The 17220-nt window shown below is 54.7% G+C and overlaps 1 protein-coding gene across 5 annotated transcripts in view; it reads right to left on the reverse strand.

Moving 5' to 3' along the window:
• The window catches only part of Myrf (myelin regulatory factor), a 31415-nt gene extending 18342 nt beyond the window's left edge, over window positions 1–13073 (reverse strand). For 3 of the 5 annotated variants that reach the window (XM_042056068.1, XM_038348866.1, XM_038348865.1), the window contains exons 1-3: window positions 12902–13073; window positions 965–1052; window positions 596–859 (exon numbers count right to left, since the gene is read on the reverse strand). In XM_042056068.1, the coding sequence (XP_041912002.1) occupies window positions 596–859; window positions 965–1052; window positions 12902–12947 (398 nt within the window). In that variant the 5' untranslated portion in view covers window positions 12948–13073. The remainder of the gene's footprint in view (window positions 1–595; window positions 860–964; window positions 1053–12901) is intronic. The other 2 variants (XM_038348869.1, XM_042056070.1) reach the window with 2 other exon arrangements.
• Window positions 13074–17220: the final 4147 nt, after the last annotated feature.

A 17220-nucleotide genomic window follows, 5' to 3' on the forward strand; every position in this document is an offset into this window, starting at 1 on the left:
CATGAGGAACTGTATTAAAGGGTCACAGGATTAGGAAGGCTGAGAACCACAGGGTCTGGAGGCTGGCTGGGCTATGACTGCAGGTGGTCAAACCAGGTGAGTCAGGACATCAGTACGGTAGGTTGGAGAGAGATGGGGGAGGCTGGCAGAGCGAAGGCCCCCTCAGGATGTAACTGCCCTTGGCTCCACAAACTAAGAGGGCAACATGAGGCACTGGCAACTCTCGGGACACAAAAAATGGTCAGCTAAAGGCTCCATGGGTTGATGGGGCCTGGCACTGTGCTTGGGTGCCCCATGGGGGAGTGTATGTGTGCTTGGGTTCCTGGATGTTGATTGGGGTGCTGGGTCTTTCTGCTTCTGTCCCAACTTTGCTTTGAGATGTTTCTAGCACAATCCTCACTGTTCTCAGAACCCTCGTGCCTGTTCATGGCCTCAGAAAAAAGCACTTAAGTCTCCTATCACCTTTTTTGGAACCTACCCACAGGGACTCTGTCATTTAACCCTACCCACTGTGAGTCCACAGGCCAACATCTGCTGGACAGTGGCCAACTGAGCCCCTGTACTCTGTCCCCACCCACTCCCTGGCCCCACTCACCCTGGGGCATAGGGAGCCTTGGGCTCTGCCTTGATGGGAGGCCCAGAGCCCCCCAGGAAGGGTTTGGGGGCGGTGCCCATGCCGTTGTTGTTGTTGCAGTTGAGTGGGGTGCCGTAGGTCGGGGGTGGGAGGGGGCCATGGCGCCCAGGGGATGGTCCACTCCCAGGGGGGCTCAGATGGTGGAGCCCGCTGGAGCCGGGAATGGCTGGTGGCCCGTGGGGGAAGGAGGCTGTGCTGGCTGGTGCAGAGATGTCAGGGAAGCAGCTGTGGGGAAGGGAGGAGGCTCAGCCCCCAGGTCCCCAGGCCTGAGGGGAAGTTCCATCCCCTCCCGCAGGGAACTGCCCAGAAGTCTTAGCTAAGGTGACTCACAGATCAGAGGCGTCCTCCTTGCCAATGTACTCCTCCAGGATACTGGTGTCTATATTGGAGGGCTCCAGGGCACCGCTGATGTCATGGCCTGCAAAGCAGGGGCAGCTGGGTTTGAGATAGCTTCCCGAAGACCCCAGGCCTAGGTCCCACCAGCCCTGCTCAGGCTAGGCTTTCTGAAACGTATGACCTATCTCCCCTCTATGCATGGTCCTTCACTGTCCACCCAATGCCCCTCTAAAAATAATGCCTGCCCACACCCTCAAGGATACCCCATTTCCCAGAAGGTCAGCAGCCTAATGTATGGGGTTGGGGACAGAGAAGCCGCTCTTGTCCTTCCACATCCTTTTTCTGGCTATGTGACAGGATCGTCTCCCTCCCTTTCATCTGTCCCTCTATCTTACAGAGTGCTCCGAGAAATAAGTAAGACCCTACCACGCCAGTGGCTCCGACCCAGAAAGACTTTCCTGCCCTGTCCTTCCAGGAGACCCAGCCTTGAGCACTTGGAGGCATGAGGTCTGGCAGGGCAAAACACATACCCTGGGGCCCAGGAACTCAAGGAACCACTGAGCCCCAGGCTCCAGCTTCAGGGGAAGCTGAAAACCAAGATCGGTAGTGCCAGTGTGGCCCATCTCTGGTGGCGGGGCCCACTGCCTTTGTACCTTTGAGTAGGGAGCTCAGACCCGACTCCCCAGAGACAGAGGTTGAGAGGGGCAGTCTGTCCTGGCCTCACCCAGGGAGGGACAGTGGCTAGAGCTCTGCTCCGCTGCCCTCCACCTGCTTGCCTGCCTGCTATCCTCCCCTGGCCTCAGGCCCATGAAGGGGAAGGACAAAGAAATGCAATCCAGGGCTGCAGGGCATGGCAAGGAAAGGGGGGGGGGGGGTGGCAATGGCCTTTCCTCTCCCAGGGTCACCTTGTGGAGCGAGGAGGGGGGGCAGCCAAAGGGAGGAGTGATAAGGGGGCTGACGTGAGAGATGCGTCAACTCTGATAATAGAGGACACCCCACCCACACTGAAGATTTGGCTGGCCGGCTCCATTGTGGAAGGAACGACCCTCTGGAGCAATGGTTCTCAACCTGTGGGTCGCAACCCCTGAGGGTGTCGAATAACTTTCACAGAGGCCAAATATCAGATATCCTGCAGATCAGATATTTACATTATAATCCATAACAGTAATGAAACTACAGTTATGAAGTAGCAGTGAAATAATTTTATGGGTGGGGCCACCACCACGCGAGAAACCGCATTAAAGGGTCTCAGCGTTAGGGAGGTTAAGAACCACTAATCTAGAGCCTCAAGTCCTGGGTTGGCACCTTGAGTCCTTCCTCAGGAGAGTCCTGGGAACAGGGCTCAGGCTGGTCAGGACAAACCCCATCTAATTCAGCCCGCTAGGTGCCCTCAAAGAGGCCATACCCTCTTTGGGCCTTAGTATCCTTCCTAGGAAGATGGAGAGTGAATATCGCTGTTTCTTGGAGGGATTGTGCCAGCTCTAAAGTTGTAAACACACAGATCCTAAAGTGCACTGCACACAGTGGGAGCCCTGAAAATCGGGGGGCTGTCTTCACCTCCAGAATCCTAGCACCCTGGGGTCTCTGAGCCCCCAGCCCAGGCCAATCCCTGTCCCCTGCTGGCATTTGAAGAATGCGGAGCCCCGCTTAGGTGATTAATGAATTAATGAGCATGAGCGGCTAAGCCTTCCTAGGAGTCACACGCTGCCTGTGACTGACAAGGGCCTCTTACTGACCCCCACCCAGGCTCACCCCAGCCCGCAACAGAGGGCACCCACCCACAACGCATGGCTAGTGCCAGCCATGACCTGCAGGGCTGTACATGGCCAGTCTGTCTGCCCATGTTCCAACTTCACCTCCCTCATTTCTGGCAGCCACAGCTCCCAATAGTTGAGTGCCTACTGTGTGTCCCCATTGCCGAGTTTATACGAAGCATTCTGCCGACTTTACGGGCAATGTGTCACTAAATCCTACCAACCCCTCATAACAAGGAGGAAAGCGACATTGCTGGTGATGGCTCATGGTGGAGCCTAATTCATACTACGTGATGACAACAATGGAAGCTCATGCTCTCTGCTCAGGCACTATTTAAGTATTTAAAACATTGCGGTTTACCCTGCGGTCACTTCCACGAATCTGGTGTTACTACCTCTGTCTCCAGTGTTCATAAAGATCCCTCCTCACCCCCAAAGCCACACAGCAAGATGAGTCCATCTGACCCCAGGGAGAAAGGTATAGCTGATGTTTCTGCGTCTTCTCCAAGCCTGGTTCTTGCCCCACAGCATTGCGGAAGGGTTTCTGAAGCAGGGAGGAGAACCTGAGGCCCCACCCCCACTCTGCTCCAGCTGCTGAAGCTGCAGGTTTTTGAGACTGAACTTGGCACCTTGGGTGAGTGATGGGCTGATTCGGTCATGGGCTGCTGTTTATAACCATTCTAGCCCCTCCTCTTGGGGGCCCTCCTCCCCTGGCCAGGAGCACTCCTAATCGCCCCTAATCCTCCTGTCCACCTCCCCCAGAGGATGGGGGCCTCAGGCCCAGGCATCCTGGGAGACCCTAACAAGAACCAGATGTGGCTAGGGGAGGAGGGACCCTGTCGTGCCAGGGTCCGGGAGGATCGAGGTGGGAGGAGGAGGCTGATGGCAGAGTGAGGTGGGTCTCGGGCTCTGGAGGGGGAGAAGCTGAGGCTTCCTGAGGCATGCGGGACCCCCCCACTTCCTCCTCCCTACAAGCCTGTCTTCTCCCCATACTGCCCAGATACCGTGCAAGGTCCCAGCCTAGTCCACAGATCTCTATTGTTAAGGAGGCCTGTGAGAGCCTGGGGCTTTTAAGGCTGGAACAGGGCCCCCTAGGGGCCCAGGAGAGGACACGGTCCTCAAGGTACACCCTACGAGTGCTGCCCTAGTGCCAAGAGAGCCATGAAACACTGGATCCCGGTGAGGAATGCCTGCAGGGCTGGAGACTCAAGGCAGCATGCCGCCCCTCCTCACCCCCTCCCCAGTTCTCAAGACCACCTGGAAGTGAGCACTGCCCTGCCACAGGCCATCCAGAAAGTGGTACCCCAATGTCACCAGTCAGTATCTGTCCTTCCCTCCTCAAACCCTCCAACAAATGTGCCCAGCAAATTATAAGCCCAGAGCCTCTCGGCTGTCCAAAGCCTGGCACTGTCTGCCTTCTGCTCGTACCTGAGCTTCCTCCTCTGTGCCATTCTCTGAAGCCCAGTTCTTGCTTCCTTCCTGTTATGGACAGACACACCGCACACAGGGCCTTTGCATATGTGGTTGCCTCTACCAGAGAAAGCTAATTCCCATTCTTTTGCAGGTTTTTATTATCTAGAATCCCAACCCACGTAGCCTCCATGACTCTTCCTTTTGCCCCTCTTCTCCTTTCAAGTCAGGTTGTCTACCTGCTCAAGCAGCTGCCTCACACCTCCCTGGAAAAGGCGAGTGAGTGCCCCACAATCTGACTTCCACATTCCAAGGAACATCTCTCCAATGAGGCCGCTGTCCTCTGTTGTACAGAGGAAGAGACCGAGAGGGGGTATCTTTCCTCTAGTTCCAGGGCAGGAACTGGACTATGGCCCCTGTGTGTCTCTGCAATGTAAGAATCCCTGTATACAGCAGGCAAGATTAATAGCCACAGAATGAATGGGTGAACAAGATGGTGAACCAGAGACTAGAGGTGGCCTGGCTGGGCCTGGAGACCTTGGGCAGGCCCCGTAAGACCTAGAGGCAAGGGTTAGGCAGAGCCTCTCCGTGTCACACATTATCCTGCAGAGCTGTACCCCAGGAGCTCCACACTAATCAGGCCCTTTATTACCTGCTTGAAACAAGAGCCAGACCCAGATGCCATTCTTCCCCAGTCAGGCCAGGGTCCTGGCTGTGGGAAAACAGCCTGTTCCCTTTTCTCCTCCTCCTTTTAAGATGACTCATCTGGGCACAAGGGATGAGAACACTCAAGCCAGGTGCAGGAGGCGAGCAGGCAGGGACCCAGGTGGTCCCTCCACCCTGGACCCTCCCTGTCCCCCTTCTCAAGCCTCCCCCCCCACCAGCTGTGGCTGCTGGCTGAGTCTTGGCCATTGTCCTGGGGGGTGGGGAGGGTGGGGACGCAACACAGTGGGAGTCTTGTGCCCTGCCTACCCCCTCCCCTGCCCCGTCAATGGAGCGCTTGTCAATTCATGCCTCAAACATGGCGGAAATCCCGTCAGCCACGTGGCCACGGGCAGGGTGGGCTGATCTGAACTCAGAGTAGCCAGGGAATCAGGCCTCGAATCCCTGAGTGACAACTTCAGGTGTCAGAATCTAAGGGTATGCTCATTCCAGCAGTTGACTTTGGTCAGATGCTTCCTTCCTTGGCATCCTTGTGGTCCTCTGAGAGGCCTCGCTACCAACATGGGCCTCAGCTTAATTGCAGAGTGACTTCCTGACATCCCTGAGCCTCGACACCCTTCTCCAGCAAGTGTGCATGCGTGGTCAGGCACCCTCGGAAGCTATCCCTCAGTCTGCATAGCATAGCTGCTCTTTTCCTCCCTTTCAAGTGTCCCTACTCCGCTCCTGCCCTCCTGCCTCTGCCCATGTAGTGCAGCTTTCCTGTACCTTTGGGTTTCTGAGGGCCTATGTCTGCCCCTGAATCCTTCCAGGTATGTGACCAGTACTACACTACTTCTCCAGGACACCCCAGTAGGGATGCCTTCTGTGTCTTCCCCCCAGCCTGCCCAGGCAGTCCCTCCACAGGCACCCAGCCACAGAGGACCCCCAGGGCCATGACCCGTCTCCCAGTGTGGACTGAGCTACAAGCTCCAATTAGCCCACACGGAGGCAAGGCACAGTGAGTTGTCAACAATTGTCGGACCTGGACTTTCTGTCTCCGTTAATACCCAGAATTGCTTGCTGGCCCCGTTCAAGCTCCCAGTTGAGACGAGAACTCTTCTCAGTCAAATGCCTGCAGCTTGGATACTTGGTTGTGCACGCAGCTCGTTGTACAGATGCACCTGATTTTCACTCCGTTGTGACCCATTGGTCACACCTGACAGCAGTGCTGTTCTAGACCCAGCAAATCCTTAAGCCTAAATCACAGCTGCCCGTGCTCTCCCTACCTCCTCACCAGAGACCCAGGAGAGGCACCGTACCCTGCTTGCAGTGACGTTTGATCCTCAGCATCAAATAACTGGCTGTGGTGGAACATGCCTGTAAATCTAACACTCAGAAGTAAAGGCAAGAGAATCATAAGTTCAAGGTCATGCCCAGATACATATCAAGTTCAAGACCAGCCTGAGCTATATGAGACCATGTATCAAGGGGGTGGGTGGGTGGCTGAATTAATTTGTCAATTGACTTTGAACCTTAGAATGTCAAATGCATATGGCAGGGGGTATACGTCTCTTTTATCTCTAAAGAGATATCTGCTTGGCACACAGTGGGGGCTTGAAGAAACCTTTCTAAACAAATGAAGGGACCCCATGTAGAACATTCAGGTGTATGCTGCAGATCTCTTGGAGGGAACCCCTAGGGGTCATGCTGCTGTGTTAACACAAATCAACAGGAGGACTTGATGGAAAGCCAAGCTCTCCACGCTGCAGGATCCTCCCACGGTATGTGTGGCAGGTCCACCCTGGTTCCTGTGAAAAAGAGTCAAAGGCAGCGGGTGGGGCTCTCTTTGCCCCTAGAGTTAGAGCCTTGTGCTGCCAAAGTGGAGTGCAAGTTTCTGGGAACAGTATGGGTTTCCTAAGAACTGGCTACAGATTGGCTGGCTTCAGGAGCATCTTGGTGCCGAGTTCATCATAAGGTGATGGCTATGTGGGGACCAGGGGAAGATGTAGCTGTAGCCCAAGGGTAGCTGAGATTCTGGATCCCCTGGAAGAGCAGGACCTCTGAAGGCAGGCTGGGAGGGTGAGGGTGGGAACTCTTCTCCTTCAGATATGAAACTGGGAGGGAACACAGACAACTGTGGCTTAGACTTAAGGAACTGGCGGGACTGTTTGTGCTCTGCGCGTGCCAGGTAAGCGTTCCGCCAGCCGAGCTGCATCCCCGGTGCTTTCATTGTAGTTGCAAGGGTGCAAGGCAGTAGTGAAAAAGTCTGTGAGGTACAAGCTTGTCGGCCCAGGTTTACATCTCAGCATCCCTCCAAGGCGTGTCTCAAGTGCAATGTGCACACAAATAAGACTGGTCTACAGCAGGCCCCGCTGCCACGCCTCCAAGACACGTTTCATATTCCTGGGCCAGGGTCCCCCAACACAAGCTTCTCCCATTTTCTTTCCTCCTAGTCTCTCCCCACGGTCCAAAGTCAGACCCTTTCACCAGCTGCAGTGGGAGTCAGATAGGGCTGAGCAAATCCGTGCCACTGGCCCGAGTCCCCCAGAAAGGCAACACCTTGCCTCTAAACCACCCTCACTCAGTGGGTGGTTTTGAGGCCACAAATCCTGCCAGAAGGTAAAGGAAAGGCAAGATACCTGGGACAAGGGCAGGTTCAGCATCCTATAAGCCAGTAGGGGCTCTGGAGCAAACTGCGTCCCACCCGGGCGCTTTCCTCTTCTGCCCCCCCCACCCCATACTTTTCTCACTCCGCCTCTGACCTCAGCACTCTTTGGGTCTCCCTGCTCACACTCTGAAGCCTTGACCATGTGAGTGAGGCCTGTATGGTCCAGGAAGGCTGGATGTACACCATTTATCACGGCAACCTCAGTATGCAACGAGACCCCCTTCCCATCTACTCTAGGAGAGCTCCAACTGTGGTCCAGAATCCCACTTCTGTTTCTGTGGCTACCCTGCATGAGCAGGGAACATCACCTTCAGCTCGTCACTCTTGGGAAAGCGGCCTTACAAACCATCTCCCCCGTATCAAGGACGGCAGGAGGAACAGCTGCAGAGTACTCTAGCCCAGATGCCCCACAGGCAACGAGCAAGTTCCTTTCTATTCCACAGAACAGGCTTCACATCTCTGAGGTTAAGGAAGAGACAGACTTCATTGGTATGGCAGGACCAAGACCTGACACCAGACAAAGCAAAGGCAGGCCGATCACAGCACAGTTGCTGGCACACAGAATACACTCAATCGATGATGACTGCCCCTCATCTTGGAGTTCTCATAGAGGGTGATGGTCTCTCCCAAAGCACACAGCACCATCTGTAAAACCTGAGCCCAAGTCTGAGGCATCAATTACTACACTAGTGTATCAACAATCCTGAAGGTGGGCACAAGGCATCTACCCCAGGCCATGCAGAGGGGCTGTGTGAGCCCATGGGATGTAGTTAAGTAGGGCTGGTAGAAAGCCTGGCCACTGTCCCTAGGCCTTCCCATGCACTATCTTATGCAACCCCACAGAAGCTCTGGGAGGTGACCACTAACTGCTGCCTTTTGACAGCTGAGACAATAGAGCCCAGCCAGCTGTAGAGACAAACCCAAGAGGAGAGCCATGAGGAAGGACTACAGGGATAGCTGTAGTCCCCACTGCCCACTAGCGAGCACACAAAATCCGTGCATCAACTCTCCCACCCAGTGGTAACAGCTGAAGACCTGGAATTGGGAGAGGAGCCATCCCAACTGAGGGAGACTGAGGCTCAGAGGAATGCCTGAGGCCTAGGCTGTGAGGAGGAGGAAGGGAAGGCAGGCTGCCTACTTAGGGTGGGGCCACCCCAGTTAATAATCCAGTTAATGATTTCTGCTTTGTCCTTATCAGGGAGGGCAAAGTCCAAGGGCAACAGCCAATCAGTAGCCTAGCTTGGTGGTTACCCAGTAGCCTCTGCTGCCAGGGCCCCCGCAGAGCGGTAACCCTTTGGGAGTTGCCTGAGCAGGTGTCTCAGGGAGATGCCACTCTACCCAGAGTGGTCTGTCCCCAGATAGCCTTCTTGGCTCTGCCTAAGACCTCAAGGAGTACCTGCTCAGCACCCCTACAATGAGGAAGGGTTCAGGACCAAGGGGTTGGTAACCAACTCTCCTGACCCCCAGAAATAACCCCCGCCACTCCCAGAGAGTGGCTTTCCATGACACATCCCCACCCAAGGCTCCTGTTACATATAGATGGACCGATCGATCATGGCATCCACTGGCAGGGAGCATTTCCTGCCTGCCCTGTGTTGTGTGGATCTGTGATAGGTGTGGGGACAGAGGGATGAGTCAGACCCCCATCTATTCTCTCTTCCCTCCTACCTGGCTCAGGGCCTGAAGGGTGGGCCCAGACATCAGTTCACTACAGACCATAAGTCCCCCCCACGAGTGGGGCTGGGGGTGGGTTCCAGGTGGGCCCAGGAGGCCTTGTGTCTCCTCCCCAGGAAGGAGAATCTGAGGGATTAAGGAGATCTTGTGTCTCCCTACCCACCTGCTCCTGGGTACATACCAGTGACAGAGAGGTGACACAGGCCATACAGCCACCCCCATCTCACAGCCCAAATAGCAGATGTTGAGTTGTGGCCTCCCTTCTGAGTTGCCAGGTAGCCTCCACCTGAGACTCCTGCCCTCTGGAGGGGATGCAAGGATGTTGTCCTCAGTTGGTTGCCCTTCCCAGGAGGCCTTGATGACAGAGAAAGCTGGGGACTAAAGTCAACTAACCTTGTGTCACAGAGCCTCAATTCTGACCCCTGGGAAATGGGTTAATTCTGCGCCTCCCTCCTCCCACCAAGCACTCTGTAGTCTACCTTCTTCATCCCATCAGACACTGTGAGTTTGGGTTTGTTGGGTGTCTAAAAATGATCACATTAGAAGCTTCTACTCTGGTTCGACTAACTTATCCTAGCAGGAAAGCAAGCCAGAGAGGACAGCATCCATTTAGGCTCACCCTCTGGTTCAGGGAAGGTGAGACTCGGGCCTCCGCCTCCAGCCCTGAGGCTCCAAAGGCCAGTACTGGCCTCCAAACTCTCAGTGGTCTGTTCAAAACCTGCTAGAGACCCAATTCCCTTCATTATCCAACCCCCCACCATGCTTTGGAAGACATCAGCTACAACAGGGGTCCCTGGAATCACTAATAGCACTGCCCCACCCAGAATCTCCCGTTCATACTCTAAAGTGTCCCTCCCTCCCAGGACTGGGACAGAGAGTTCATCAGAGCCGAGGGCACCATGGAGACCTCTGCCACTAACCCCTGTGTTCCAGGTGAGGAAAAAGATCCCAGAGAGGTGAAAGGCTCTGCCTAGGGTCACACAGCTCTCAGTGGCCCACTATGAATTAGCCCTCTGTGGTCTTTGTCAAGTCCTCTGAACATGGTCCTCCTCCATCCCTGGACTCTAAGAGGTCATGGCCCCCACCAACCAGATGAAGAATAACACACCATCCCTATACCCAGTTACCTGCTGGGAGCCAATGCATCCTGCCGGGAGGGTCCACTCTCTACAAGCCTTGTGCCCTCCACTCTGAACTGCTGGTGCCTATCTCTAGGGGATTAACTGGGCAGTCACGGGGACCCAGCTGTACCAGCCTCGAGGGGGACGCTCTATCCCAGCCTCCCACCAAAGGCCCAAAGCGCCTTAGCCCCCAGTCTTACTCCCAGCCCAGAGCAGGGCAGGACATGCCCCTATGTGCTGAGCTAGCGGGAGGCCTAGTAGGAGAAGGGACTCTTCAAGATTGGCCCTTCAAGCAAGAGATGTTCTGTCTCTCAGCCCAGAACCCAAACCATAGAAATCTCTGCCCACTATCCAGAGGAAATGACTGAGTCCATGTGGGAATCAGGATGAGGTCTCAAGGGTCCCCATTTGAGTGTGAGAGCATACACTAGCACCAAGAATGACATATCAGCATCCATAAAATGAGGCTTTACACGTCCTGGATGGGCTTCACTCACACTTATGAGCACACCAAAGCTCTGTGCTTGCTCCCCCAGAGAACTTCTATCTCACCACCCAATGGGTCCCCTGCCAAGGCCTTCCCCTCTCAGATAGTCCTAGAGGACTTGAACCAGGTGCCCACCCACCTATTCCCAGGCTCTGGGAGACTTTTGAAGCCTGGCCCTCCTGAGCAGGGCCCCACACCCCCGCCTGCTCCCCACAGACATTCTTGAGTCTCCTCTTATCTCTCTGGAGGGAGCAGCAAGCCTCCCTGCCAGGCGCCGCAATGGCTAAGCTGTGGCCGTCAGCCTCCCACCCCCCTCACCAGGCCAGGAGGGAAAGTTTGGCTCAGAAGTATAGAGCCCAGGCCAATTAGGCCCGCCCCTGTGCCCAGAGCCAGGTGGGGGTAGGGTGGGGAAGGAAGTTTGGGGATACCTTCAGGAACCAAGGGGTACCCGTTCATAAGTCATGAGAGCACCGAACAGGCACAAGACACCCCCCAGTCAGTACCTGGCCCCACAGACCGCTGACTTCTCCCCTCTGCTAGGGTCCCTGAGCACCTCCTAACCTAGGCACAGCGTAGGGAAGAGAGCTCCTGGGATTGGGGGGTGCTGCCTGGCACCCTCAAATGGCCCAGGTTGCCTCAACTATTGATGGCTGAATCTAGTCCAAACCTAACATTTGGGACCTCTTAGGACTCGTTCTGCCTGGGTATTCAGAACCCTGGAGTGAAGGTGGCTGAGATGTGGGGCTGTCCTCTCCTGGGCTGCTCAGCAAGGAGGAGTGGACAAACGTCCATTCTGAGGTTCTCCAAGTCACAGAAAGAACAGAGACAGGGAAAGGTCTCTAGCTCTGGGGAAATCTCTCAAGAACTAGGCACTGAGCTTTAAACTTGGGTCTTGATTTCTATCCCGCAACTCAGTTCCAGCCTGGTATGTCCAGGGTAACAGGTTCTGCTCCAGGAAGGCTCTCCTGTACTTAGGAGCAAGCTGTTAGCTTAGGAGCTAGCAAGAGGGTACGGCAGGAACTAGGCTCCCAAAACAGCGGGCATAGATACAGAAGGGGCTCAAGTGCCTGGTCTCATCCTTCAGCGAGGGTCTGAGAAACCCAGCAGGCTGGGAGACGTCAGCCTGCACCTCCCCTCCCCCTCCCACATCAGTCCCTTCCCTCCTGAACCCAACTCTCAGGGGGGAGGGGCAGTCCTGGAAGAGGGTCAGGAGCTGCCTAGAAAAAGCCCAGGCAGTATTTAGACAAGGAACAGACTCTAAAATCAATTCAGGGGTGAGGAAAAGAAATTTAGTGGGGCGTGCATGGATCCCCTGGAGAAGGGTCTTTTCAGGTCAAGGTGAGGGGCACCAGGTCACTCCTGGTGCAGGAAAACATTATTCCTGTGTCAGGTGTGAGGGACCCAGCCCTGAGGAGCCTCATGGGGCTGGTGGGGTGGGTGCCATTTACAGCACTGTGAAGGTCTCCACAAGCAGAGGTAGCTGGTGGCAGAGATGCCAGCTTCAAGGGAGTTCCATACTAGGTAAGCACACTAAAGAGAGGGCCCTGCCCCAGGCAGGGAAGCAAGCAGTGGCTGCTTAAAGGAGAAATTCAGTCTTAGGGGAGGAAGCAGCATTGCCCAAGACAGGTGACAGTCCCCAAAGGGCATCCCAATCTCCAAGGGTGTCTCAGCCTCCAGGAAGCACAGTCAGGAGGTTCCCAGCTTCCAGGGGGTTGGCTAGGCTCTGGGGTCCCAGTCTTAAGGGCTACTGGAAGTCCACAATAGATGGAGTTGGAGCCTGGCATGGATGGAGTAGAAGGGAAGTGGATACAGGATCTCCAGGCTGGAGAAGTGTGCTGAGGATTGAAGTGTCACCATTTAGTGGGACTACAGGACTTTCAAGTCTCCAAGGGGGCTTAGCACGGAAGGTACCCACCCCTAAAGAAGCTGAGTGTTAAGGCAGTCGGTGGAAGCCCAAGTCCAGCGATCATGGCCCAGATACCTCCTGGAGACTACCAATCTCGAAGCCATTTTACCTCTCTGTTGCCAGTCTGGAGTAGAGTCCCTACCCAAAGGAGGCCTTCTGGGGGTCCTTGCATGGGTGGGAACCCCATAGGAGTCCTGTCCTGTGGGAGATCGGCGGCATATCCCACTGTAAGGAGCTTGGTCGGCCCAGCCATCCACACGGTCTCTCACCTTCGAAGAAGCGCTGCAGCGCTTCGGTCTCGTCCACCACCTCCATGGCCCGCCTACCCGGCGTGTGCGCTCCGGCCGCAGCCCCGCTACAGCGTGGCCCGGGGGCGCGGCATCGCCGGCGCGGCCCGCGCGACTGTCCCGGCTGGGCTCCCGCTGCAGTCCCACCAGGCTCGCCTCACGCTCGCTAACCACGCAGTCCTAGCCCGGACTCCCGTCCTGCCCCGCGCCCCGCCCGCCGCCCGCCGCGCCCCTCTGGCGGTAGACCAGAGCCGCAGTCTCGGGTAGCAGGACGCCCCGCCGCTTGCAGGGGGCGCCCGAAGAGTAACCCTCGCATTAAAATTGCGGCATCGGCCGCATTTCACGCTTTCCTTGAATGGGTAAGGTTTCAGGTTACGAGTCTTAAGTTTTTCAGAAACAGATTTCAGAGATGGCTCCTATTATTTTTGCTACCCACCTTATTCCAGTGAAAGCAACATGCATGCACCAAAGGAATGTTTGTAATGTTCGAGGGCAGCACAGAGCACTCTACAGGTGTGTTGCCTCAGTTAATTGAGGGCAGGTCTTTACCACAGAGAAACTTTTTTTTCCCCTGGAGACGAGGTCTCACTATGTAGTTCTGGCTGTTATGGCGCTCACTACGATTTGCCTTCTTCTACCTCTCGAGTGTTGGGATTAAAGATCTTCATCACTACACCCAGCTGGAAGGAATTATAATTTTCATAAGGGCCCCGTCTAAAGAAATGCTTCTACATGGAACTGTCTAGATTGATGGAAATACTCTAGGTGTTGTCATGAGCCACAGTGGCAGCTGAACCCTGAAATGTGGTCCTGGTCATTATGAACCTGACTTTTCAGCTGGATTTTCTTTTAGTTTGAGCTTACTTAGTCATGTGGGATCATAGTGGTAGTGGACAGGGGACCACTGCCCTGGTGAAGAGAAATTTGAGCCGGGTGGTGGTGGCACCACGCCCTTAATCCAACACTCGGGAGGAGGCAGGTGGATCTCTGTGAGTTCAAGGCCAGCCTGGTCTACAAGAGCTAGTTCCAGGACAGGCTCCAAAGCTAGAGAGAGAGACCCTGTCTCGAAGAACCAAAAGAAAAAGGAGGAGGAGGAGGAGGAGGGGGGGGGGAAGGGGAGGAGGAGGGAGAGAGAGAGAGAGAGAGAGAGAGAGAGAGAGAGAGAGAGAGAGAGAGAAGAGAGAGAGAGATGAAAGCTTAACCTGAAATCGTGTAGGGCGAGGCCACTCCTCCTGATTTCACTCACTCCCTTCTTGCTCCTCTCCACGGCATCTCTCCTGCACTATTGTCCCCCCAAACCATTCTTCATAAAGTAGAAACCAGATCACACCACACCTTTAATAAAAACAAACAAACAAACAAACAAACAAACCAGTGGTTACCCTGGTTGAGGGGAGGCAGGAGGATCACAAGTGCAAAGTCAGTGGGGGCTACAAAGTGAGGCCCTGTCTCACCACACACACACAGACACACACACACAGACACACACAGACACACACACACACACACACACACACACCAATAACGGCCCAGAAGGGTGGGAGAACTTGCTATCTAATCAAGATACTAACCTAGTCAGCCTAGAACTCTTGACTCCTCCTGGCAGTGGCCGGTGGACTAAGGTGGGAAGCTAGCCCAGTTCTGCAGGTAGTGACCCCCATGAGCTCTTCTAATTCCCTCCTGCCTCCCTCTTTCTCAGTGGCCAGCATGGGGGAAAGGGCAGGCCAGAGCCTGAGCTCCAGATGTGGCCCAGTCAGCAGGGCTTGTGGGGTGGCCCTCCGAGGAGGGGCGTGGGGGAGGGGATTCCCAGGCCGGCGGGTGCTTCACAATGAGGTTTGTCCCTCTTGGGGGCGGTTCTCAGAGCCGCCTCTCTTAGGTATATAGAGTAGGATTTTGCTGGAAGCCCAGCTGTGAGCACTGACCACAGCTCCCTCTTCCCAGCCGCGGCCCCCACCGAGGGGGGGAGGGGGCCACACTGAGCGGCCCATTCTTTTCCAACTCATGTACCCAGAGGTTTGTCTCCTCTGCAGACTCCCCTAAGACAATTGTTATTCTGCACTCCGGCCCCTCCTCTAACCAGGGTCAGGCCTGCTTGTAGACAAAGTGAACACCCCGTCATGCCTTGCAACTCTGAAAGATGAATTTATTTCCTGAGATGCCTGGGACAACTAGAGAAATAACACCCCTTTGAGACGCCAACTACCCAAAGATCATTCCTACGTACTCTACCCATAATTTCTATGTCTAAACGTCTGTCTCAGGGTGGGCTGGTGACTTTAGTATTGATCTTGTTAGGTCCTTAAGGGCTGAGGATGGGGTGGCCCACTGTGACATAATCAAGTCAATGAATGCTCTCAAATCCAGGGTAGACCTGAGGTTAGACCAAGCAGGAAGAAGGCCCCTTATAATATCAAGTGAGCAGGGCCCTGCCACCTCCCTATTCCACTAGGGCCACGGAGCAAAAGTGCAGCCACACCCCAGGGCCTCCCATGTCTGGGCTGGCGTGAAGGAGGAGGCTTAGACACCATGATGGAGTTGAATTCCAAGCGCAGGAGGCTCACCCCAAAGCAGGTGTGATGCTGGGGCTAGTAAGAGTCTAGGGGGACTTTTGTACATAGACTTTGTCATCTGTAGAGATGGCTGCATCTGCTGTGTGACCCTGAGCAAGCTACAGTACCTCTCTGGCCATTTGCTCTGCTTCTGCCCCCTTTAGGCTCAGTATCATTTGCAGAATAGTGAGACAGGAAACCACTATGAGGGGAGGGTCCTAGGCTAGGACAAGCCTCTGGATTTGGTCCTACATCTGTCTGTACCTCTTGTGTGGACCCAGAGCAGGCTGTTTCTGCTGTTGTCTAGCTCATCAAGTGGTGTCATACTGGACTTCGGAGGCAGTCTGAGTGGGAAGGAGGTGGAGTCGAGGCTTGGCTGAGCCAAGGGTGGCTACACCAAGCTCTGCAGGCCACAGGGAGACCAGTTGGAGAAGCAGCGCCCCCTGCTTGTGTGGAAGTTTCATGGCTTGAGACTGGTAGGATGCTCAGCACTGCCTGTTTACCCTGGGCTCTCCTGCCATTCCCCAGCTTCAGTGTTCTGGATCCAGGCTAGGCTGTGTCCCAGTGGCTTCCCAGGTGTTTACACTCCCCCAGAGAGGCCCTCAGCAAAGCTTCTAGTGGCTTCAACACTTCAGTGCTACCTCTTTGGGATTCCATTCCTGCTGTAGCTCACAGCACGGGGTGGAAGGCAGAGGGGTGGGCAGGTGGAACCAGCCTAGGATTCCAATTGTTGGTTCTACATCTGGGGCAGTTCACCTACTCTTGAGTCTCAGTGCTCTCTGGGAGGGAAAAGGGACAACATGCTTCAAGGGTACTATGTGACAGATACTAACCCTTCCCCTAGTATAGCTTGCTTAGGCAGGACTCAACAAGTGACTGCTCTCAAGCCCTCAGGATTCAAGGGGACTTCTGCCTGCTTGATGTAACTCAGCATTGTCCTGGGCCTGGGCACTGACATGGCAGGAAGCCAGGGAAAAATACAGGGCTCTCCCTAGCGCAGGAAACTGTATCTGTGTTTTATTTTTAAGTTTCTATTATGTTTGTGCATTTATTTGGGGGGAGGTGTGCATGTAGCACAGTGCATGCCTGAGATCAGAGGACAGTTTGGTGGCAGGCACTTCTTACCATGATTCCTGGGAAGCAAACTCAGGTGGTCCAGCTTAGGGACAAGTGCCTTGACCTACCTACTAAGCCATCTTGCTGGTTTAGCATGTAATTTTAACAAAACCATGGGAACTGTACCAACCTTGAGCCCCACAGTTCTAACCCGCTGGGCTGTTCTTGCACCTTCCTACATGCCTTCTGTCTTTGGGGGCACAAAAGGCTGGGTCCCAAGAATCATCAGGTTTCCCCTTCGGCTTTCTGGCTCCTCTAGGGAATGGTCTCAGAGGTCCTCATTCTCTGGTAGCTGTGATCTTGGCAGCATGTCCCCACACTGCCTCTATTTCTCCTGATGAAAAGACGATCACACGAGGCAGAGGTTGTGCTTCTACATCCAGTTTATACACAGCTCTATACATATACAGAAAAACTTTATATACATATTATTTATAGAATAAGCTATATTAATGTCTCTCCTTTTTACAGCAATATTAGTGTGGATCTTCATACATTAAGTACAAAAAAGTCACGGGAGAGAATGGCACACGGTAGTGCAGAGGTTGTGAGGGCCTGCCTGCTCGCTACTATTTGCATATGCAAGTCCCCCAGATCCCTGGGAGGACAGGCCAGCGCATGGCTGGGAGAGCTTGT

Source organism: Arvicola amphibius, chromosome 1, assembly GCF_903992535.2.
Source record: "Arvicola amphibius chromosome 1, mArvAmp1.2, whole genome shotgun sequence".
Lineage (NCBI taxonomy): Eukaryota > Metazoa > Chordata > Mammalia > Rodentia > Cricetidae > Arvicola > Arvicola amphibius.